At 46.3% G+C, this 24505-nt stretch overlaps 2 protein-coding genes across 9 annotated transcripts in view; one reads left to right on the top strand and one right to left on the bottom strand.

The window, feature by feature from the left end:
- BCL9L (BCL9 like) overlaps positions 1-5894 on the top strand; it is a 161199-nt gene extending 155305 nt beyond the window's left edge. For all 8 annotated transcript variants that reach the window (XM_043500909.1, XM_038380925.2, XM_038380923.2 and 5 more), the window contains one exon: positions 420-5894. In XM_043500909.1, coding sequence (XP_043356844.1) covers positions 420-1576 — 1157 coding nt within the window. In that variant the 3' untranslated portion in view covers positions 1577-5894. The remainder of the gene's footprint in view (positions 1-419) is intronic.
- A 4196-nt stretch (positions 5895-10090) lies between these two features.
- Positions 10091-23803, bottom strand: CXCR5 (C-X-C motif chemokine receptor 5). Its single transcript, XM_038380662.2, has 3 exons — positions 23793-23803; positions 18968-19074; positions 10091-13464 (listed from the first exon to the last, which is right to left on the bottom strand). Exons 2-3 carry the CDS (start codon positions 19004-19006, stop codon positions 12388-12390), a joined length of 1116 nt encoding a protein of 371 aa, XP_038236590.1. The 5' UTR covers positions 19007-19074; positions 23793-23803; the 3' UTR covers positions 10091-12387.
- Between the last annotated feature and the right edge of the window lie 702 nt (positions 23804-24505).

Raw genomic sequence — 24505 nt, 5'->3', positions numbered from 1 at the left:
TGCTGCCATAGCAATGAGGTGCTGGATGAGCAGGTATCAGGTCTGACAGCAGCCTGAGAGCCGAGTCCCCTGGGTTTAGGGTGGATTAGATCACTGGACTGGTCCCTGCCTGCTTGCTGCAGTGCTCTCCCCTTCCGTGCTGCTGACAGGCTTGGCGATCATAGGCTGTGATGGGGACATCTGTCTTTTGCTGACCTTACTGTCCTGATGGACCATCCATGGCAGACCCGCTCCATGGGTCTAGCAGTGAGAGCAGAGCTGGGCCAGGTTTGAACACTCCAGGGAATCTGGCTGGAGCTGATCTCTGCTTAGATGCTGATTTCAATGGAGAGAGCTGCTAGCACCAGGGGCATACTCTCTGCACGCGGTGGGAGGAGGTGCGTGGGCATTGAGTTAACTCTTCTTCTCCCCTTCATTAGGTATCACAGGAAATCAGCCAAATCAACTGCACTTGAACTCAGTGGGGCCTGCATCCTCACAGAGTCCCATGGGGATGAACTTGCCTGGTCAGCAGCCACTCTCCCACGAACCCCCCACTTCCATGATGTCCTCGCCGAATCCCCTGGGCTCCAACATTCCGATGCACCCTGGTGTGCAGGGGGCGGGTGTGCCCCCCCAAAACCCCATGATGCTGCCTCCAGGGCCCCAAGACTCCTTGAACCAGCCCTGTGGCCCCGTGCCAAACAATTCTCAGATGATCCCTTCCAACCAGCTGGTGTTCCCCCGTATGCAGCAGCCCCACAATGCCATGCAGTCTCCAGCTGCGGGTATGCCTATGACACCAGGAGGTGGGGGAGGGGCTGGGATGCAGCAACATTACCCGCCTGGGATGCCCTTGCCACCAGAGGACCTTCCCTCCCAGCAGCCTGGCCAGATGGCCCCCCAGCAGCACATGATGGGCAAGAACATCCCTCCTCGGATTGGAGATCCCTACCCCACTGTGCTTCCAGGTGTGGCTTCAGTGCTGAATGACCCTGAGCTCAGTGAGGTCATCCGCCCCACACCCACGGGCATTCCTGAGTTTGACCTCTCCAGAATCATCCCCTCAGAGAAGCCGAGCAGCACCTTGCAGTATTTCCCCAAGAGTGACAGCCAAGCACCGAAATCACAGCCTTCCAACCTCCATCTCATGAACCTGCAGAACATGATGGCTGAGCAGCCACCCACACGGCCAGGCATGAGCACCCCCAGCCTTCCAGGGCAGCAGGGTGTGCAGCGGGGACTCAACATCTCTATGTGTCACCCTGGACAGGTGTCCATGCTGGGCAGGACAGGTATTCCACCCCAGCAAGCCATGATGGGGAACAGCATGCACCAGGGCATAATGTCCCCCCAGCAGAGTCTGATGGCCCAGCAGAATTTCATGCTGATGCAGGCTAAGCAGAGGAGCATGTCTGTGTCAGGGGAAATGTATGCCCAGACAGGACACATGATGTCGCCTCAGGGCTCCCTCATGGGGCCCCCACCTCAGCAGAACCTTATGGTCACACACCAGATGAGGCAGAGGAGTGTTTCACTGGACAGCCAAATGAGCTACATCTCCGGGCCTGGAAACGTGGCGAACCTGCCTTTCTAGTCATGTCCTGAGGGGCTGGGGCTGATTGTAGAAACTTTTTTTTTCAACTTTTATTTGGGTTGGGATCGGGAGGCTGGGGCCTGTGGGAGTGCGGGTGGGGGGGATGTTTTTCATATTTGATTTGCCTCTATAAGGAAAACCAAATGTGCAGTAAAATTGATGTGAATCCTTTTTGAGAGGCGGGGGTATTATTATTTTTGAAACCCAAGTGGTGACCGGGGGTTTCAAGACCCTCCAGCAGTTTGTAAAATCTTCCTTTATTTTTTCCTCGTAGTATGGGTTTTCTTTGTTTTGTTTTAAAGAACAACCAAAATTTACAAGATTTTGAATGAGCTGTAAATAGGACTGGGAAAGGCAGAAACTTGTGCTGGTTTTAAATTGTTCTGTATTTCTGTGTTTTAATAGAAGCCTCAATTTTCTGTTTTAAAACAACAAAACTTTAAAAAAAAAAATCAAAGTACAAGGGTTTAAAACTCTTGCACAGGGGGTTCTAGGGCAGCGGGAGGAGGTGTGAGTGGGCATTGAGAGAGCCCTCTGCAAAAGAGCCTCTTTGCCAGCCCCACATCATTCATGCATCAGAAAAGCTTGTGTGCGGGGATGGTTTTGAACAGAGACTATGTACACATCTTAAATCCTGATTCTGCAGTCAGACCCTCTGGGCCTGTACTGGGTTCAGGGGTGCACCCAATCACGTGGATCCACCTGCAGAATTGGAGCTGCTGAGATGTATCTAAAACAGTGTTGGTTGTGGGAGTCGCTGTTTGCTTGTAGGGATTGGTAGTGGTCTCTATCTGTCTCTGCTACATAGTGAAACTGCTGGCAGCATGAGCCAGGAGAGTGCCCAGTTGTTTAGTTTAGGGAAGGGTGGGAGTGTGATCCCAACCTGCAAGTAACAAGTAACTGGACCATGAGGCCTCCACCCAATCATGTCACTCCCTGCTCCCCTCTCCACCCCAGATGCTCTGCGTGATGTGTGCATGACACTCTGGAGTGGAGATAGCAGAACAAACACTGGGATTTCTGACTGGCTGATTCCATCCTGTGCTTCCTTGGTGTATTGTGCAGAGGCCAGGAGGGAACTCAAGACACACCCCCCACAGAGTATCTCCTACCCCTTGTTGGCTCTGCTCCCACTTACCCCCTACATGAGTTCACACATCTCACCCTGCCACACTATGCCCCTTGCCTTCTTTACACTCCTTTGCCTCCTAAGTGCGCACATTTCTGTGGGAGAGCTAGCCTGATGCATAAAAGCAGGCATTTTATGGTAAAGATACTCCATTTTCTCGATCTGAGAATCCCAGACTCCTCCATGAAAGGCCCTTTAGGCAGTTGGCGAACAGTTATAAGGCTACCTTTATACCCTGAAACCACCTGCAGCAGCCCTGGTCTCTACTATGGTTGTGCAGCCTGTAGAGACATCAGGTCCTTGCATGCAATATTCCATCTGGATACAAGAGGTCTCCTGCTCAGACTGAGCTGATGTTTTTCTAATCAAAGCTCTAGTTCAAAGAGTAATTTATTCAGGGAAGTTCCATGCTTGTGTTATGCAGGAAGCCAGACTAGATGATCACAATGGTCTCATCTGGCCTTAGAATCCATGCTGGGAGATGTCTCCTCCACAGGTCATTCCATGTTACTCATAGGAGCAGCTGGGACTTCATTTCCACCACCACTCTAGGCTGCTTAAAGCATGCACTGCAAGCACAAGTTTAATGTGGGGGGGGTGTGCCCGTGCCTGGCACCCCCTTCCTGCAGAGTTCTCCTTGCAGTGTGCTATGACAGCTTTTTGGAGGGAGGTTGGAGATAACCCATGTGTGCAGGCAGTCTCTGTGGGTTGCAGGAAAATATTCTAAAGCGAGGGTGCCCCATGGTCATTTGGATCCAAACCTACCACCAATTTGAGGATTATCTCAGAAAAGCCAGCCTTTTTGTTGCCCCTCTCGTAGCAAACGGGCCCCTTCCCTAAGCACCACAATGGAGGAGAAATAAACCTTCTGCACTGAGAAGTTGTGAAGCCCTGCATGAAAGGTGAACCTTCTCTTTGTGGTTCCAATAGTGAAACTGTTAGCAAAGGCTGCTGAACTCCACCAGCCCAACCATCTCTTGGGCCAGATACCAATGGGCTGGAACCAAAAAGTTTAGACAGAAACATTCCCAAATTTGTGTGGTATATAGATTGTAATGGATTTTTTACCTTCAGTCCTTTTGGTATGATGTCCATCTGTTTCCATTTGGAGAGGAAGATGATGTCTGTCTGTATCTGTATGAGTTTTTTCATGAAGTTGATAGATTTCCACTCCATATGGCTAAATTCGGTGCCTTGCGTAATGACAGGTTTCAGAGTAGCTGCCGTGTTAGTCTGTATTCGCAAAAAGAAAAGGAGTACTTGTGGCACCTTAGAGACTAACAAATTTATTTTGAGTATAAACTTTCGTGAGCTACAGCTCACTTCATTGGATGCATTCAGGAGTGGAAATCTATCAACTTCATGAAAAAACTCGTACAGATACAGACAGACATCAGTCCACTGAATGCATCCGATGAAGTGAGCTGTAGCTCACGAAAGCTTGTGCTCTAAGGTGCCACAAGTACTCCTTTTCTTTTTGAGAATACAGACTAACACAGCTGCTACTCTGATTCCCAAGTTTGAGCGTGTTTTGTTGGGAGTGGGGCTGGCTGGGAAGTCTGGATCCAAACTAGGTACACAGGTGTTGAGCTCTGGTCTTTTGCTTTGGGCCTGTGTCTAGGGACCCTGAGTGTGGCTCTCAGAACAGCAATAAGCTAAAACCAGAGCCACTTTTCCAGCTCTGTCCCATTTGGTAAAATGGGAACAGCCCATTGCTTTGCCCATCTCTGTCTGGGACAGTGCCCTGTTGAAGGGCCAAGGAGGCTGTCTCTCCTCCACCTCCCACTCTCAGTAAGTGCGCTCAGGCACCTTGCTTTTTAACTGGGGTGGTTGTTTACCCATTTCAGAGCCTGGAAGGGTAAAACAAATCTTCCCTATTTCTGCTTGAACTGCCTGAAAGACCACATCCATGTTACCCCCTGGCAGTGCTGTTGGGGGTGACGCCTGCTAGCATTTCCCTTGTAAACACTATTGGGAGTTGCTCAGGACCAGCACATGCACCACAAAAGCCCCTGGCCCCATACACTCGGGCATTTCACCCCCCACCATCAAGTCTGTCTATTTGAAGCCATAATATTCTTTAAAATAAAATTATCTTTGTCTCCCGGCAGCCATTGTTTTGGCCCAAGTGATTAAAAGCTCCAGCGTGTAGACCTCCCACACTTTCCTCTACCCACCTGGTCTAGCTGAGAAATGTCCTGAGGTGTTGGATCTCTATTCTGTCAGCATTGTCCCCACATGAGTCAGAGCCTGTGAGTTGCAATATGTCTGTGTGAGGAAAGCCAATGCGGCTGTCCAGAAGAGCGAGAGACAGCTCGCAAATGCAGGTGGGAGTGATGGCATTCCAGGTAACAGAAAGGGAAGGTGACAGTGATGATATTTATTCCACATTAGATTGCATGGCAGCTGGGAAAGAGCAAGGTCTACAGCCCAACTGCCCTGAATACAAAAGGGAAATTCTGGTACTTTGCAAGGCTGTTGGCCCTCCTAGGGCACTTTTTGTTTGGTCTTCAGAGCAGCGAACTGGGATGTCATAATCAACCTCCATTGCCCTAGCAGCCAGTCTTCATGATTCCTGAATCTGGAGGCCAGCAATGCTGAGTGGTGCCTTTTTTTTGCTTCGGGTACCATCTCCCAAACAGGTCTAGTTCATCAGCAATATGGTGGGAGCCTTTCAGAGGTGAATGGCAGCCACCCCTTGTTAGGCCTCAGCAGAGCGTTTGCTCTCAGTCACCCTCTGCTGTGCGCTGGTCTCGTCTTGTGGTTTGCTTGATTTATTGGCTTGAGTTTTGTGTGCTGACTTCTATGCTATCATGGTTATGGATGCCCCTGTGTTTCTAACTATGATATGTCATGTTTTTTCCTGCGCCAAACAAAGAAAAACATGTCTTTCCAATGCAATTTTAAGCAATCACATGTCCAGAATTAGCTTTCATGTCAAGGTAACAGTGACTGACCCCCTTTCTCTGTCATCCCATGGAGAAACTTCCCCAGTCATTTTGTACCATTATATAAATATATATATAAAAATATAAATATATAAATACAATATGTGAAGACATCTTATTGGTTTTTATTTTGAAACAATTTTTAGGCTTGTTTTTTGGGTATCTGTGCTGCCTGTAATGTATTGACCTGTTTTATAGGTGCCTTTTTATTAAAAAGAGAAATTTCAAAACCTGATCCTTGGAGCCTGTCTTCACTGGTCTGAGTTTCTTCAACATTAGCTAGTGTGGCCCATTGTAGCTGGGGGCTCATATCAAATCACATATAGCTGCTAGTTGCTGTTTGGTAGAGCCCCAGTGAAGAACTGGCTTGGACACATGCTTTTCTTCTGGTGGCTTTCTCCAAATTATGTTTGAGGAATGAGGAGAGTTGTTGCCGTGTGAAGGGCAGAGATGTTGTTAATGCCCAGATTATCCAAACTACAAGTCAAATCTGAGCTTTTAACTGCAATCCTTTCCAATGACATCAACAGCAGTTTTCTGCTCCCAGCAGGAGCTGATGCTGTAGTAGCACCTCTGATCAACAGAGTGCTGCTGAGCTGGGCCACTGGTTAGCCCTCTGGTGCTGCTTTTGGGTAGTTCATCCTCTCCATTCAGTTTAAAACAGCTACCATGAGGCAATAAAAGAGCCCATTATCTCCCTGGTGTGCTGTCAGCCCGGCTCTCTGCACCATAAATCATGTGTGTCTAAGCTCTCTGCTCTCTCAGAACTGCAGAGAGCCATGGATGTTCCTGAGCCAGTCTCTCTCATGCTCCTGCTGGGCAGAAGCAGTGAAGGAAAGGAGCAGTGTTGGCTTTATTCTCTGGCTGCTCCATTGGAGCTAGTAGTTAAAGGCTACAAAATAATCTTCACACTCTGATTGCAAATGATGTCAGTTGGCATACGTGTGTGTGTTCTTTCCATGTGCTGTCCCAACTCTGCACAGAGAGCTAGTGCAGCAGACTTCGATATATTGAGACAAGTTATGCATTACATTATTGGCTAAGAACATAGGAGTTGCTGATTCAAACCCCTTTCTGCTTGCTGAGCTGGGATTTGAACTTTATTCTCTTAGCTCCAGTGAACGGCTTAAGTGCCAGAGTGGGAGGTATTTTGATGTGGGAGCTCCCTTGGTCTTTCCTGGTGAAGCTGGTCTGCTGCCACTAAATAATTGGGTCAAACTCAGGCTGTGAATCCTTTGGTAGTCCAGTGGTTTTGGTATGTGCTCCAGAATGGGTGATTTCCTGGTTCAAATCCCTTTTGTGCTTGTTGAGATGGAATTTGAAGCAGACTCTCTTACCTCTCACGTGAAGGACTTAAGTGCTGGACTGGGAGGTATTCTGAGATGGGGCTCCCTCAGTTTTTTTCTATTGACACTGGTCAACTTTAACTACATAACTGGGCCAAAGTCTGCCTCCACAGTTCTTGATGGTATGGCAGTTAGAGCACTTCTCTGGGATGTGAATGACCCTGGTTCAATTCCCCCCTAGTAGAGGGGATGTGGTGCCTGAGGTGCAGGCAATATTGACTCTGGACTAAACAGAGCAGGTCATGCTGGTTTAATTAATGAGAAATTAATTAATTAATACAAAAGACCTAAATAACTCTTATCCCCAGGGGCTAGGATATACAGCCAGGCTGTGGCAGACCCTAGGTCACTCCCCTTCTCTGCTGAGGAGTGTGAACTGGGGGCTCCCACCTCCCAGGGGGAGTCAGAGGTGGGCAAGCCCTGTCCAAATCCCCTCCCTGTCCCAAGGTGGGAATGGCCTCCTGAGACAGGGAGGGGGTTCAGACAAGGATGTCCCACTGCAAAGGGCAATCACCTGGGAGGGAGGAAATTCAATCCCCTGCTGAACAGGCAGAATGGAGATTTGAACCAGGATCTCCAACAACCCAGGTATGAGCAACCTAAACACCAGACCATAGAGTGTTTCTGACTTTTGGCCTGGCCTGAAGAATTGTTAAATCAATTGGAATAGCTTCGGAAGGCAAGAGTGAGGGAGTCCTCATCACTATCCTTCAAAGCCCAGGCCACACATCATGGCTGCAGGAGAACCCTCTTCAAACTGCTTCTCTACAGGCCCAGGGACAATTTGAACCAGCATCTCCCACAGGCCAGGCATGTAGCCTAACCACCAGGTTGCAGCGGGAGTCTTGCCCATGGACTAGCCCAAAAAATAGTTAATTCAAGTGGAACGGCTTCAAGGGGCAACAATGTGGAACCACCCCATCATGATAGCCCAAAGTTTAGGGTGCAGATGTGGGCTACAGGAAAGGGTTAGTCAAGTCTTCTCTTAACATATCTGTGTGGGTGTGCTGACCCAGCATTTCCCACAGTCTACAGGAGTCACTGAACCACTGGCCTAGAGAAGGAGTCCCACCCACTCACTGGCCCCTAGAATAGTTAAGTCAAGTGGAACAGCTTCAAGAGGCAAACATGAGGAAACCCCCTGCCCCCTTTCTGTGGCTGTGATGGGGTGGACTAGGCCCAGAGGCCCCTTGTTGGTGGCCTCAGGGTCCTGCCACACTCATCCCAGCTAAGGAGCAGTGGAGCAGTCTTCCAAGCAGGCTAGTGGCTGCAGGGGAAGCAGCCACCCAGGGCCCAGGAGGGCCATATAAAAAAAAGCTGCAGACCAGTGCAGCAGTTAGTTGCTGCTGGAAGCTGGAGAAGAAAGAACTGCATGCCTGTCTAGCTGACTGATCTGCAGCACAATGGACAGCAAAGTGGGGGCAGGGAACGGAGGAATGAGAGGCTTCTGGCTGGCTGCTAGGACTGAGCCAAAGACAGTTTGCTAGCAGGGCCTGGTGCCTCAATGAAGGAGCTCCAGACTGGCTATGGATGCTGAGTAGGGACTGAGCCTGGGAAGGCCCGCAGGAAGATAGTGTCTCCAGGGAGGAAGCCCTGGGGAATAAAGCCCAACATCAGGGCTGGACTGTTTTAAAGATCGCTGACACACCCAACCAGAGGGCGGATGCCAACCCTGTTACAGGGGCCCATGGTATTACCAGTTGGCATGCAGAAAGAAGTTACTCACCTTGTGCAGTAACGCTAGGTCTTCGAGATGCATGTCCCCCTGGGTGCTCTGCTGTATGTACACTTGTGTCCCTGTGCTGTTGATAGGCAAACTTTGGTAGCAGTGTCCTTTTGAGAGCTGCCAATCACTGTGTGCTGCCAGGTTGAGCCTTGGATTCTATCTGGGAAAAGACCCATAGACAGATCCTGCCACAGAGGCCCATCTGTCCCAGTTGTTCAGGTATGGGCTAGGGGCAGGTCCAGTTCTCAGTCTAGAGAAGCTATTTCTTACATGATCACTGCTCCTCTGCCCTGTTTGGAGCTGCTCAGAGATTTGGGCATGTAACAGACTAACATCTGTTACAGACTTTGCTGCATTCGATGTCTAGCTTCCTGTGTGTTTTGGTGAAGCCCAGGGCTTAAATTTTCAAGGATTATTTCCTGGAGCACCCCACTCCATTAGGGGCTCCAGGCTTTAGCTTGGTGGGGGCAGGGAGGAGAAGGGGCACCAGGGCTTGGGGCTTTAGCCCTGGTGCCTCTGCAGGTTTGAAAATATTTACCAGAGCTCCATTCTGGTGGCTCCAGCTGAATTTAAGCCCTGGTGAAGCCCCTCTTTTTTTGTCTCACTCTTTCCTTGATCTGAGTTGTCACAAGATAGCCATGGGTCTGCAAGATTGGGCTGCAGTGCGGTGTATTATCTCTATTTTGGAGATGGTCAAGAAAGGCAACGTGATGTGACCAAGGCCACATCAGGCATTAGTGTCACAGCTTTGGAATCCCTTGCTCAGGCTGCTGGACCCAGGCCTCTCTCACTATTGAGCTGCCTCTTCCTGCGGCCAGGGCCAAACTTGGATGAGCAGCAGAGCAGGAACAGTGTTTTGCCACAAGACAATTATCTCTGACCGATTATGGAACCCTGGGAGCACCGGCTCTGCCTGGGCCTACTGCACTGTGAGCACTTCAATAAGACCTCTCCAGTGAAACAGCCTCCAGGTTTTTCTTCTTACTTACAGCAGCTGAGCTTTGAGTCTAACGCTGCTATGGGTTGGCAAGTCTGAAACTTGAATAAAGTAGATTATGGTAGCCTATTAGGGTCAGCTGATGTCTCAGTACTGTGGTGATGGGTGCGCTAGGCAGGCCTTGGTTTAAAAAAAAAAAAAAAAAAAAGCTAAGCCTGGATCTTACATGTGCCCTAAAATAACAGAGCCTTCTGCAGCACTAGCTCTGAAAAGAGAAAATTCCAGTGCGCCTCAAAAGCTCCTTTTATCTCCATACAGAACTTGTTAGAAAGACGTCTGACTAGCCAGCAGCTATTACTTGGTCTCTCTGATCTGTGTTTCAGAATATTGAAAACTGCAGCAGACTTTCTGCAGAAGCATGAGACATGCAAGGTGGAAAAAATATTTTAATTAATCATTATAGTTCATTTAAAAAAAAAACACACAGCAGACAAAATTTATGGTGAGTTTACAGGGACACAAGATATAAGCTATAGTTTAAAAAAAAAAAAGCCTCAAAATATCCCCTTTCAGTTATGAACACTCAAATAATATATGAACTTTAGCTAGACTTTGCCCCAGTAGCACAGTTTAAACAAACTTTTTGGCATTTCTCCCTGCTTGGACAATAAGAATAACCTCATCAGCTTCACTGGGGTCCTCGGTGGCTGTGCTGTGAACACTGCAGGGAATGTTTGTTTGTTTTTTATTTTTGTTAAAGTTACATCCCTTGGAATTTAAAAAAAAAATAACCTCTAAACCTTGGCCTTTTCCTGCTGGGATTAGAGTTAGTAAAAGGCTTCACCGATCCTCCATTTTGGGCTGAATTTAGCCCAGAGGTGATCCTTTAAATATGGATAATTCCCCTACAGATTCTTCTTCTGAGAAAGGGGTGAGTGAATTGAAGTTGGTCTCTTTATTATTGGGTGACTGCTACTAGTGACCCTAGCACAAAGCTCAAACATCCACCCTGCCACATGGGCAGTTTGACAACACTGAAATTAATACTGATCAGCAGAAATAGTTTTAGTTTTGCCTAGCAAAGCAGGTTAATTTTGGAGCCGATTTTTACAAATGTATTTGTGGTTAGGTTGTGCCTGGGATGAGTGGTGGCCAGTGGCTCTTTAGACAGACCTATAACATACATTTCAAGCTAAAGTAACACTTTACCTATTAAGAAAAATGTAAAGAAAGCAGCAGCATTGCCTACACATTGTCCCTGTTGATGTGATAACAGCAAATGGAAAACAGCACAGTTAAACAGAGTCCCTTATGGCTGCTCTACGCACACATTTGCACTGAAATAACCCCAGCTGTGGGTTAAAGCTGCTGCTGTTAGTTTGGTGCATGTCTGTGTAAAGTAGGCCTGATCCTAAGAGCTGCTGGGTACCCACAACTCTCGTATGAAGTCAAAGTTCAGATCTTTTCTCCCTAAAATCTAGTAAGTGAAATGTTTAAGAACACCATCAATGCAGGTAGAGCTAGAATGCCTGAAAGCACAGTACAAAGCATAGCAAAAACTTTCCCTTGTCTCCCCCTGAAAAAAACAAAAACAAAAAAACCCTCCTCTCCCTCCACCCCCCCCCCAACAACTCTTCTCCTTTCATTTCTGTTTTACTCTGGAATAACAGGAATTCTTGCTCTCAACACCCAAGAGATACAGCAACTGAACCCCAAAGCAAATCAGTAACACATTCAGCCTTCTTTCCCTCCTCCCCTCGCTAGTAATCAAAGTAGGAGAGGTCTGTGCCACCATTCAGTTACAAGGCTGGACAGGGCCTGCTCAGAGAATATTCACCCTCAAAGGAAATCAATTAGTTCCAGTAAGTCAGTAATTGGAATTATTAAGAACAATAAAATGGATTGAAAGTGTGCAGCTCATGGGCAGTAAAGAAATTCCTGACAGTAAAGTCTTTGGGCCTATGAAAGAGTCTCCCAATGTGAGTCGCAGAAATACTGTCATTTGGGACCAAGGCACCCAAACTGCCCAAAGCCCCAGGAAAGGCACAACAGGAGACGGGCTGGCTGTCTCTCAGGCCTCTTCAACTTCCAGATTCTGTGATGCAGTCAGAAGAACAGTGTCCAGTCCCTTTGTACTGACCAGAATGCTGAGTAACATGCAGCTATGTGCCCAAGTAACTGAAACGTACTCTAAACTTCATATTTTACATAATTTTCATTAAACATAGAACTGTTTCTAATTAAAAGAAATAATTGGGCTATATCACTTTCTTCTGAGCACCTTAATGAGTAGCACAGACTAAATCATACTCTTCCATTACTCTGATAAAAATCTCTCCATCTTCTGGAATTTCCTGTTTGTCACTTTCTAAGGGCCCAATTCGGTGGTTGGCTCTGCACGTTGGGGCTCCTTCAGTAGGGACGATGCAGTATCAGAGCTGACTTGCTAGGGTCCAAGCCAGCTCCTTTGCAGTGGTTGCTATGTAAAGTCAGTATTTGCCAAGGGCTACCACAAACCATTTCTCCACATACTTAGCACAGGAAGTAAATATGTGGTAATGGCTGGCAAATATTTGCTGTTTTAATGGTGCCCTTTAATTTCTTGTGGAAAGGAGGGAAGTGGTAGGGATGATACTGAGGCACAGAGCTGAGCCCTGTACCAAGGGCATTACATGCTCTGCTGGCCAGGAACACCAAAGTCTATCCGGGCCCAGTTCTTTCCCCACTAGAAGGTGCTGATAGAAGTGATGGTGTCCGACTCAATCCCACTGCTCTTCCTCGTCACATCAAGGATCTCCTGCAGGGTCTCTTGGCTTATGCAGCCCAGGTCACGGAGGATCCGGAAGAAGTCGTTGCGGAACTTCACACCGACAAAGGCATAAAGGATGGGGTTGAGACAGCAATGTGTGAAGCCAATCACCTCTGTCACCATGATGCTGGTGGCCAGCTGGTCCGCCAAGGTGCAATCGCTCGGTAAGGTTTCCAGCTTGTCTAGCGTGTCCAAAAAGATGACCATGTGGTAAGGGCTCCAACAGAATAAGAACACCCCTGTGACCAGGATGGCCACTCTCACGGCCTTCTGCCTCTGCAACCGCTGGGAGTGGCACAGGGTCCTCACAATGGCTGTATAGCAGTAGCACATGACTAGCAGGGGCACGAAGAAACCCACAATGTGATACAGGAAGCGGGTTGCCAGCCACATGTTGCTGCCATGAATCCCAACTTGCTGGAAATTGCAGACACTGTGGTTGCTCTTGTCTGACCAGACCTCCATGAGCACTAGATCGGGCAAGGTCAGCAGCAGGGAGATGAACCAAATGGCCAGGCAAGTGAGGTGGATGGACCTGACTCTGCGTTTCCTGTAGGTGTGGATAGCATACACTATGGCCAGGTAGCGATCCACACTGATGCAGCCTAGGAGCATGCTGCTGCAGTAGAAGTTGATCTTATGAACAGCGCTGAGGACTTTGCAGAGGAAAGTGCCGAAGATCCAGCCAGTCAAGCTCTCGGCCACGCCAAAAGGCAAGGTGAGCACTAGCACCAGATTGGCCAGGGCTAGATGAAAGAGGAAGTTCTCGGTGGTAGTGCGGGCACGCTTGTAACGCTCCAGGATGATCAATACCAGGGCATTGCCCAAGGTCCCCAGAAGAAATATCAGAAGGTAGACTAAGGGCACGAAGATCTTCTTGAAAGGATGTGTGGGATCACCAGCCGGAGACAAGACTGTATCTGGACAAAAGTAGTCCTCATAGGATCTTGTGGTGTTGTCATTGTCATAGTCACTGAATTCCCCCAGCAAATTCTGCAGAACAGGAGGAGAATCCCATTACAGGCTGCAGTTTCTGTATAGCCATTTCCCAGGAGAAAGCCCAACCATTACACAGGAAATGCCAGACAAGATTAGACCCTAGTCTGGAGGAGGATATCTTGTTGGTTTATATAGAGGCATTAGAATATTCTCCATATTATTCTCCATCCTATTCCTTGTTGACACTCAAGTTGTTTGCTTTCTGACCACTGCTGCACACTGGGCAGAGCCCTCCATCGAGCTGGCCCCCCTCACGCCCTTTCCTGAGTTGATGCAGTTAATTCAGAACCCTGTATGGTCTATGAATAGTACATTTTCCCCTCCTATGTGCATTACTTTGTACTTATCAAAACTGAACTTTAGTCACCATTGTGTTACCCATTTCACCTGGCTTGGTTGTGTCTCTCTAATTAACTTTTCTGTTTTCTACCATGTTAATTTCATATTCTGTTCCCAAAACTACTTTTACACACTGGCCCCAGGCAAGGACTTCTTCTGATTTGCCAGTAGAGCGATTACAAAGCATGTTGTGTCTTGAAACAGAGGATGTATTGCCACTCCTCTTAACTCAGTACTGTCCCACAGTGTGACACCACCTCTGTCTGAGCTCCTTAGGCTGAACTACTGTTGGGAGTTTGTGATATCAGGTCCACGCCCAATATGCAGGCTGTGATGCTGCCACACAAAGTGAGATTTGCACTGGGAACAATGCAGGAGCTGGCCTGTGAAATGAGCTATACCTAGGCACTGGAGATGGGAGGGTCATTGCCTCCTACTTTTTAAGAACCTGGCTGGGAGGGAGCACACTGTGCCTGGCTGGCGGCAGCTGGGTTTTGCTCTGCCTTGTGGCACGTGCAGCAGCTGGCCAGGTCCTGTTGTGTGTTGTCTTACATGCCTGCAGCTGGCCCCTCACCTGTTGGTGGCTGAAACCACAGCAGTGGCTTCTAGGGGCTGGGGCCTAGCCAGGTTTGGGAAGCAGGACAGACCCCCTACCCAAAGGCCTCGGGCTTGCCAGCAAGGAGGGTAAGGAGTGAGGGAGGGCAGGGACTTAAAGAAGAGCTGTATCACACACCAAGTTTTTTATTCAAAGCAGAAATCAAATCAAAACCTTAGCACTAGAAAGCTGGCAGCTCTGTCAAAGCCCAGCCATCACCCTAGAGCACACGTTCTGACTGTCCTGCGCTGCTCCAGGCAGGCAATGGACAGAGCCTAATGCTAGCCAAAATAAGAATGCTCAGAAAAAGAGGAGAAAAGGGGAGGGTAGAAATCAATGAGGAGAAGAGGAACAAAGGGTAGAGCAAAGGCTCATGACAAAAATGTCAGACAGCTCAACTAGAAAATGGTCCCCTGCAGTCACACTGAGCGCTCTACCACTCCCAAACACCTTCGCTGGAGACTGAGACTCTTGCATTGACCACAGCGGAAGTTTCTGCTTGCTGTTTTCATACCTTTCACTGCCAGCTGTAGCTGCCTGCACCTGCTGCACCTTCCCCCATTAGCTAAATACCAGTGCTGCTTGAGCTGTTTTCAGAGCTTTTTTTTTTTTTTCTTTTTTGGTTGCTTTTTTTTTTTTTAAAAAAGAAACATCTCAACTGTCCTGTGAAATACTGTGAGTGTGAATCTCCCCAGTCATGAGACCCAAGGCCACATGGCAGAAAGCTCCCTCGTTGGGGACACCCCCCGAAACACATACACAAGCTATCTCTGGCTGTAGCAAGTGAAGGCCTCACTTAAGGCAATGGCATGTTGTTAGCTTCTCACCCGTAGAGAGCAACCCATGGGACGTTGCACTGTGGCAGAGAGCTGTAGCTGCTGTGCACTCACGCGAATCTTTGAAGTGCAGTTTTGGAAAATAGCAGGGTGCTCGTTCTGCTTTACTCTGGTCTCCCCCGTGTCTCCTCTTGGGAGATGCTTCTGGGAGTTAGCCAATAGGCCAAAAGGTCAGGAAAGAAACCACAAAGAACCCCAATCCAGTCCACACAATTGGTCGGATTTTCTGCCTTCATCTAAAGCAACAGCAGGGCACCAGCCTAGAAGGACCAACACTCACCTCCACTAACTAAAACTCTGCAAAACAAATAGCTGTAAAGGAGAAAAGATGGCAAAGGGAGACTTTAAACTACCCTTAATTTCAAATTTTTCTGTTCCTAAAAATATTTCCTCGCAACTGCCTATCTTGCGTACATACCAGGAGTTAATGATGGCCATGGAACTTGTGCTAATAGCACTGACTATGGCAAGGGTCAATGCCCAAGGGCTAACCCAATGCTGGGGTGGTTATATAACTTCATGCCTGACAAATACATCATTAAGGGGTTCTTGTTTCAAAGGGCCCTCAGAATTTATGCCATCTGCAGCCCACCAGCTGCTGTACTATTAACATGGACTGTGAATGTGCACAGTATCTCATCAAATGCATACAAGGTTCCTTCTCTAAAAAGTTACGTTTTCCCTTAGCAAAAGAAAACAGGCTTCTCAAGAGCCAGGGAAGGGTTGGAGGGGTTCCAAGCATCAGAGGGAGGAGGAGATGCTTCAGAACAATTTGGGAATGCAGGGTTAATCAGAAGAGCACACATGGTGTCAAAACAAAAGGATAGCAACCCTTCAAAACATGGGCAGTGACTATGCAGTGCTAAACCGTTTTAACTGCAGCGAGTGGCTGGTCTCTATCACCTTGTATTTACAACAGAAGATGCTGCACTCGAGCACCACTATCTGCCACCATCTCATCTCTGATAAGGTGACAGATAGGGTATTGTTTGTTTTTTACTGTAAGCCACTCGCCTCTGGCTTGGGAAATGTGCACAGTGCAGTGACTGAGCCGTCCTCTCATGTACATCTCAGGCTGGGAGACAGTAGCAAGTGTGGGTGGGAGCAGACAGAGATGAGTCAAAGAGACAAAATATTTAGGTATTGCAAATCCAAGCTGAAGCAGAAAGGGGTTGGAGCGCAGCTACAAGAGTTGCATAGAGTGTGACACACTAGGGCTATTAGAACAAAGATGTGCGGGACCTTGCTGCATTCAGTATGGTAGGTACAGAGATTAGTCCCCATGACTCATAGGGGCAATATGCTCTCTCCAACTCCTCCCGCTTGGCCAGGGACTAAAAATTTTGCTTTAAGGATTGATTTGCTGAGAAAACGTGTTTGCGCACAAAAGCCTCTAGTACAGGAGTTCTGAAACTGGGGGTTGGGATCCCTCAGGGGGTCGTGAGGTTATTACATTGGGGGTCGCAAGCTGTCAGCCTCAAACTCCACTTTGCCTCCAGCATTTATAATGGTGTTAAATATATAAAAAAATGGTTTTAATTTATAAGGGCAGGGGGAGTCACACTCAGAGGCTTGCTGTGTGAAAGGGGTCCCCAGTACAAAAGTTTGAGAACCACTGCCCCAGTAGCAGAAAAAAGGGACCTAGGAAGGAACAGAACAGAAGGATTATGCAATATTTTCTGTTTGTCACGGCTGTGGGTATCTGTGTGTAATGATGGGGAATTACATGTAAAATAAAACAGAACTGGCAAACCAAACATGGCACTAATTGTGGGTGTATCTTCCCTTGCAGGAAGATAGATAGATTACATTTATTTAATGCAATCCCTCAGGCTTTCTGCTTAAGAGGCTCCTAGAAAATAGAGATGGAAAAAACATCCCCCTATTAGTTCATTAAGTTCAGCCTCCCTCAAGTGCTAGGAGGACATTAAGCTAATTCTACTCTACCTCACAACTGCCCATCTCTTCAGTCCCAAAGTCATCCATGTTCCACACAGAGCTGGTGTTCCCCTCACAGTTGAATATCATTTACAGCTGGAGCTGAAGTTCTGGAAAGTTATTCACAACCAAGGAACAAATCTCACAGCACTTTTATTTCCTTGCATGAATAATTTTGTGTCTGTTTCAGACTACATCCCCTACCTGGACCTGGGCAGGTTAAGCAGTAAGGACACAACACCGATCTTATATAAATTATCCTATTGGCAGAAAAACAGCTATCAGTGGAATCTTAGACCAATTCTGATTTTTTTTTCCACTCTCCTCCCAGTTATATGCCTAAATTTTTCTGCAGCGCTTCCCCACTGGATTCTGTACTTTGACCACCGCCCCCCGCTCACCGGGCTTTGCCCCTGCATCCCCAGCCAGTGCTGCTGCAGTGGAGATGCTACTCCCACTTTTCACATTAGGGAGTGAGCTCTACTTTACCCCCAGCTAAACTCCACCACCACAATTCTCCTGCTTGAGCCTTTCATTTAAAAGGAGGGGTCAGGATGATCAAATAATGGGAAGTATCGTTTGCAAAAAAATTCTGACAAATAATCGTTCATTTTGTTTTAAAGTTTTCACAGTATTTTTCAACTAAACAAATCAAAAATTGTTCTGGGGTTGTTTGTTTTTTGGGGGGAGGTGAGGGTTGCTTTTCTCACTCTCCCCCCCTCCCCAAGGGAGAAAAAGGTAAGGAGAAAAATTAAACCAAAATGGAATTAATATGTTTTGATTTGAACAGAAACAAAACAATTTCCTTCAAAAAGTAATCATAAATTAAAAAAAAAAAAGTTGAAAAACTTCTGAATCACTCTATTTAAAAGCCAGACTTTGTGGCAAATCTGATGTGAGCTTTCCTTAGCATGGAACAATCATCTTTTCAAAGATGATATTGTTTTCAATTTACAAGGCTAATTAGAGGATGGAATATACTGTGTCATAATTCAAACCTAGGATATTTGTAGTATAGCTTCTCTCCCGGTAAAAAAAACTCTATGCTACACAACTGCTCTCAGGCAGGCTCCGCAAGCCGACCCACTCATAGGAAAGGATAAAATGCAGGCAGGGATGTGAGTATACAATTATGTTATTGTGGGATGTAGGTCTTTCACATGTTTCCCAATGTTATTGTAGCTTATCCAGTTACTCCTGTTTGTTAAAGTTAGTGGGTTTGATTTCCTATGGCACTGCACCTCGTGCACTCATTTACACCAGTGCACGGTGGTGTAAAATGCTGTCAAGTCAGAATACGTGTTTTAAACCCACTCTCTGCTTGTTTAAATGACTACACAAGGTGGGCTTCTCTCTTAGCAAGTTAACCTAGGAAGGAGACGCATCTGATTCCTACCATCTCAGAATGAGCCTTTCAGCCACAAGAACAGAGGCTGCAATCCCAGCACCCACAGCAAGAGAATTATAGAGCCAACCACTGAAGAAAACACTTTAAAGATATGGCACCAGTAATCACAGCATGAGAGAAGGGCTAGCGTTCTCGTCTGCACCTCCTGAAGCTGCAAAAAAATCCCTAAATAGGTGCTTTGGGTTCCAACTACATTGGTTTAAAATTTTAGCTTGAGACCAAATGTATCTAAACGAAAGGGAGAAAGTATGTGTTTGTGGGGGGGAAGAGATTAAAAGCCAAGCTCCTCAGCCCAGATATAACAGCCGTCCCCCCCCGCCCCCAGAATCCTCAACCTAAACTCATGGACATTGCAAAAACAAACAGTCATACATGACTTACCATGTCATAGCCCTTCATAGAGATGCTGTAGGGCCCCATTATTTGGGAGGCACTGTTTTTCTCCTCCAGTGGTTTAGGTAGAGGCTCTGACAGAGAATATCAACCAACTTCCCTTTCTGGTGAGGGATTAATAATTTAACTGAGTGGGGCGGGGAATCTAGTTCTCATCAACAAAGTATTGAGCTTTTCAGCTTTGCAAGGCAAATGAGCTCAAAGCTCAGAATGACCTATTTGAGCGTCAGATGAAAATCTTGCTCTATCATCTTGGCTTTAAACTGTTTTTTAAAGTATGGTTTTGAATAATCAAAAGCTCCCATAATCTGCAACAGAACAGAACCCCCGAAGTAGTTCACTGCACAATGTGGTGAGTCCCTTCCCAAATCTTTAATCCAGTACAGAGTCCAGAGGCTTTTACAGAAGACACTGCACTGGGTTTGGGCAATGTACAAAAAATATCTAAGATTTTAAGACATGTTCTACTCATGGGAAAAATTTATTTCTAACCCCAAAAATGCCCTGGATTAGGTATGGACTGGAATAAGACATGGCCCTCTAACTCTAATAGCACCAGCTGCTTTAAGCCCTCAGTTTTTTTTATAGATTCATAGATACTAAGGTCAGAAGGGACCATTCTGATCATCTAACCCGACCTCCTGCACAGCGCAGGCCACAGAATCTCACCCACCCACTCCTACGAAAAACCTCACCTATGTCTGAGCTATTGAAGTCCTCAAATCGTGGTTTAAAGACTTCAAGGAGCAGAGAAGCCTCCCTCAAGTGACCCGTTCCCCATGCTACAGAGGAAGGCGAAAAACCTCCAGGGCCTCTTCCAATCTGACCTGGAGGAAAATTCCTTCCCGACCCCAAATATAGCAATCAGCTAAACCCTGAGCATAGGGGCAAGATTCACCAGCCAGATACTACAGAAAATTCTTTCCTGGGTAACTCAGATCCCATCCATCTAATATCCCATCTCAGGGGATTAGGCCTATTTACCCTGAATATTTAAAGATCAATTAATTACCAAAATCACATTATCCCATCATACCATCTCCTCCATAAACTTATCGAGTAGAATTTTAAAGCCAGATAGATCTTTTGGCCCCACTGCTTCCCTTGGAAGGCTATTCCAAAACTTCCCTCCTCTGATGGTTAGAAACTTTCGTCTAATTTCAAGTCTAAATTTCCTGGTGGCCAGTTTATACCCATTTGTTCTTGTGTCCACATTGGTGCTGAGCTTAAATAATTCCTCTTCCTCTCCTGTATTTATCCCTCTGATATATTTATAGAGAGCAATCATATCTCCCCTCAACCTTCTCTTAGTTAGGCTAAACAAGCCAAGCTCCTTAAGTCTCCTTTCATAAGACAAGTTTCCATTCCTCGGATCATCCTAGTAGCCCTTCTCTGTACCTGCTCCAGTTTGAATTCATCCTTTTTAAACATGGGAGACCTGAACTGCACACAGTATTCCAGGTGAGGTCTCACTAGTGCCTTGTACAATGGTATTAAAACCTCCTTATCCCTACTGGAAATACCTCTCCTGATGCATCCCAAAACCACATTAGCTTTTTTCACAGCCATATCACATTGGCAGCTCATAGTCATCCTATGATCAACCAATACTCCAAGGTCCTTCTCCTCTTCCGTTACTTCTAATTGATGCGTCCCCAGCTTATAACTAAAATTCTTGTTATTAATCCCTAAATGGATAACCTTACACTTCTCACTATTAAATGTCATCCTATTACTATTACTCCGGTTTACAAGGTCATCCAGATCCTCCTGTATAATATCCCGATCCTTCTCTGAATTGGCAATACCTCCCAGCTTTGTATCATCTGCAAACTTTATTAGCACACTCCCATTTTTTGTGCCAAGGTTAGTAATAAGATTGGTCCCAAAACCGATCCCTGAGGAACTCCACTGGTAACCTCCCTCCAGCCTGACAGTTCGCCTTTCAGTAGGACCCGTTGTAGTCTCCCCTTTAACCAATTCCTTATCCACCTTTTGATGTTCATATTGATCCCCATCTTTTCCAATGTAACTAATAATTCCCCATGTGGCACGGTATCAAACGCCTTACTGAAATCTAGGTAAATTAGATCCACTGCATTTCCTTTGTCAAAAAAATCTGTTACTTTCTCAAAGAAGGAGATCAGGTTGGTTTGGCACGATCTACCTTTTGTAAAACCATGTTGTATTTTGTCCCATTTACCATTGACTTCAATGTCCTTAACTAATTTCTCCTTCAAAATTTTTTCCAGGACCTTGCATTCTACAGATGTCAAACTAACTGGCCTGTAGTTACCCGGATCACTTTTTTTTCCCCTTTCTTAAAAATAGGAACTATATTAGCAATTCTCCAATCATTCGGTACAACTCCTGAGTTTACAGATTCATTAAAAATTCTTGCTAATGGGCTTGCAATTTCAGGTGCCAATTCCTTTAATATTCTTGGATGAAAATTATCTGGGCCCCCCAATTTAGTCCCATTAAGCTGTTTGAGTTTCGCTTCTACCTCAGATACGGTAATATCTACCTCCATATCCTCATTCCCATTTGTCATGCTACCATTATCTCTAAGATCCTCATGAGCCTTATTAAAGACTGAGGCAAAGTATTTGTTTACATATTGGGCCATACCTAGATTATCCTTAACCTCCACTCCATCCTCAGTGTTTAGCGGTCCCACTTCTTCTTTCTTTGTTTTCTTATTTATATGGCTATAGAACCTTTTACTATTGGTTTTAATTCCCTTTGCAGGGTCCAACTCTACTCGACTTTTAGCCTGTCTCACTTTATCCCTACATGTTCTGACCTCAATAAGGTAGCTTTCCTTGCTGATCCCTCCCATCTTCCACTCCCTGTATGCTTTCTGCTTCTTCTTAATCACCTCTCTAAGATGCTTGCTCATCCAGCTTGGTCTCCAACTCCTGCCTATGAATTTTTTCCCCTTTCTTGGGATACAGGCTTCCGATAGCTTCTGCAGCTTTGATTTAAAGTAATCCCAGGCCTCCTCTACCTTTAGATCCATAAATTCTTCAGTCCAATCCACTTCCCTAACTAATTTCCTTAATTTTTGAAAGTCAGCCCTTTTGAAATCAAAAACTCTAGTTGCAGATTTATTTTTGTTAATCCTTCCGTTCAGTTTGAATTGAATTAGCTCATGATCACTTGAACCAAGATTATCCCCTACAACCATTTCTTCTATGAGGTCCTCGCTACTCACCAAAATTAAATCTAAAATGGCATCCCTTCTAGTCGGTTCAGCCTTGATGAAGGAATCCATCAGCTATTGCATCTAGGAAAATCTGAGCCCTATTATTACTACTAGCACTGGTCCTCCAGTCTACATCTGGGAAGTTAAAGTCTCCCATGATCACGCAGTTTCCATTAGTATTTACTTTATTAAAAACATTAAAAAGGGCTCTATCCATATCCAAATTAGATCCCGGCGGTCTATAGCACACCCCAAGCACTATCGTAGGAGAAGCTCTACTAGTTATCTTCCCCAATGTAATTTTTGCCCAGACAGACTCTGTCTTATCCATTGCATTGCTTCTTATTTCTTTACATTCTACCTCATCGATATACAATGCTACTCTACCACTTTTACCTTTATTTCTGTCTTTCCTAAACAGCACATACCCTTCAATACCTGTAGTCCAGTCATGACTACTATTCCACCATGTTTCTGTTATCCCTATAATATCTGGTTTCACTTCCTGCACCAGTTGCTCTAGTTCCTCTAAGAGAAGTTTTTCTCTTCTTCCCTCTGTTTTAGCTCTCACCATTATCCAAAGTAACTGAACAGTTTGCTCCAGCAGGGCATTGGCAGAATGGCTGGAGCAGGGATGGGGGAACAGATAATTAATTAATTAATATTTGTATAACCTTCTGTGTAAAGTAAGAGTCCATTTGATTATACAGACCCCATGTACTGCATTACTCAAATTCCCATTGAGAAGGATGATGTCTCTGCTGGTGCGCAGGGGTTGTCTGTTGCCTTGTCCAAAAATGTTGCAGTGTCGATTGGGTTTGGGCACCATGAATTTGCCCTTCCCTCTCCCACTATTAGCTCAGCAGGACAGAGCAGCATGGTATCCTGGCCTTCTTTTCTTCATCCTTGTTTTTACAGATATCATAGTGCGGAGGTGTGAAGCTCTGTCCAGGGTATTGCCTGATCTCTGCAAGGCAGAGTGCATTGGCACTGAGACTGCCATGCTGGAGAGGATGTCTGAATGGAAGTCATGCGGGGGGGGGGCACAATCCTTGCTTTCACTGGCATTTATGCCATTCAACATAGGAGCTGTGAACCACTGCACTGGCTTCAGTCAGTCCACATCCCCTTGCCTGTAAGACAATCAGCTTGAAGAAAAGCAGGCTGCTGTGATGAGAAGCACCTCTGCCCCTAAGATGCTGCATTCAGTTCTGGACACATGGCTGGTCCTAAGGAAAATATTATACTGTTCTTCCACACCCACCCTGCCACTTCCTACCTGCCAAAGTGGAGACAGACAGCCAACCAGAGAAGTTGCTCCAATAAAAGATATTACCTTACCCACCCTGTCTGACAGACAGACAGACACACACACCCCTTGTGGCCTGTGTGGACTCGTCTTCATGCCCCAGGAGGTATGGCTGAAAAGCAGCTATCCAAACAAGAGGCGGAGAGTTCAGACTCTGCTAGGGCATGCTGTTGCCAGGGGAATAGGACATGGCACTTTGGCTGGTACACCGACAGAGCAAGGCCCTATGTAGACTCATGAGCATCAGAATGCAGTTGCCTGGGACACTGCAGTACCAGAGCCATGTAGTACAGCACTGGGAAGAGCAACACACAGTATTTAGAGGCTGGAAAGACTGAGAGCTAAAGAAGCAAAATTGGCTAAACACCCACAGGAGGGCGGATAACTACAGGTACTTGAAGGACATAAGCATCAAGAAAGAGAGGGGCATTATTTAGAGAGAGAGTTAGGATAGCCCCCTGGACTGTGATTCAGTAGACCTGGGTTCTATTCCCAGCTGTGTCATTGACCAGCTGGGTGACCACAGGCAATCACACCCCCTCCCTATGCCTCAGTTTCCCCATCAGCAAAATGGGGATAATGATACTAAGGACCTTAGTGAAGTGCTTTGAAATCTACAGATGAGAAGTTCTACAAAGAGCACACTATTATTATGGTACATGGGGTATAACTAGAAGCAAATGGGATGAAACGGGGCAGTAGGAACTGTAGGCTGGAAACATCTTCCAAGGGTGTGAACTATGGACCAGTCTGCCCAGAAACCCTGCATGTATCTGGTATAACCCTTCTAGGCATGAGCCTTACAAAGCAGAGATGGGCGGGTCATGTAGTCCACAGGCAAGACAATAGGTGGGCAACCCACATAAGTGACTGAATCCCCAGAAAGAAAAGGAGTACTTGTGGCACCTCAGAGACTAACAAATTTATTAGAGCATAAGCTTTCATGAGCTACAGCTCACTTCATCGGATGCATTTGCAAATGCATCCGATGAAGTGAGCTGTAGCTCAC

This window comes from Dermochelys coriacea, chromosome 22 (assembly GCF_009764565.3).
Source record: "Dermochelys coriacea isolate rDerCor1 chromosome 22, rDerCor1.pri.v4, whole genome shotgun sequence".
NCBI classification, from domain to species: domain Eukaryota; kingdom Metazoa; phylum Chordata; order Testudines; family Dermochelyidae; genus Dermochelys; species Dermochelys coriacea.
This window is presented reverse-complemented; position numbering and strand designations above follow the sequence as displayed.

Excerpts from the sequence above, each read along its gene's own strand:
- CXCR5 (XM_038380662.2), bottom strand. The coding sequence starts at position 19,006 with ATGGGGCCCTACAGCATCTCTATGAAGGGCTATGACATG. Across the intron at positions 13,465-18,967 it reads CTATGAAGGGCTATGACATG|AATTTGCTGGGGGAATTCAG; the intron begins GTAAGTCATGTA and ends CCTGTTCTGCAG.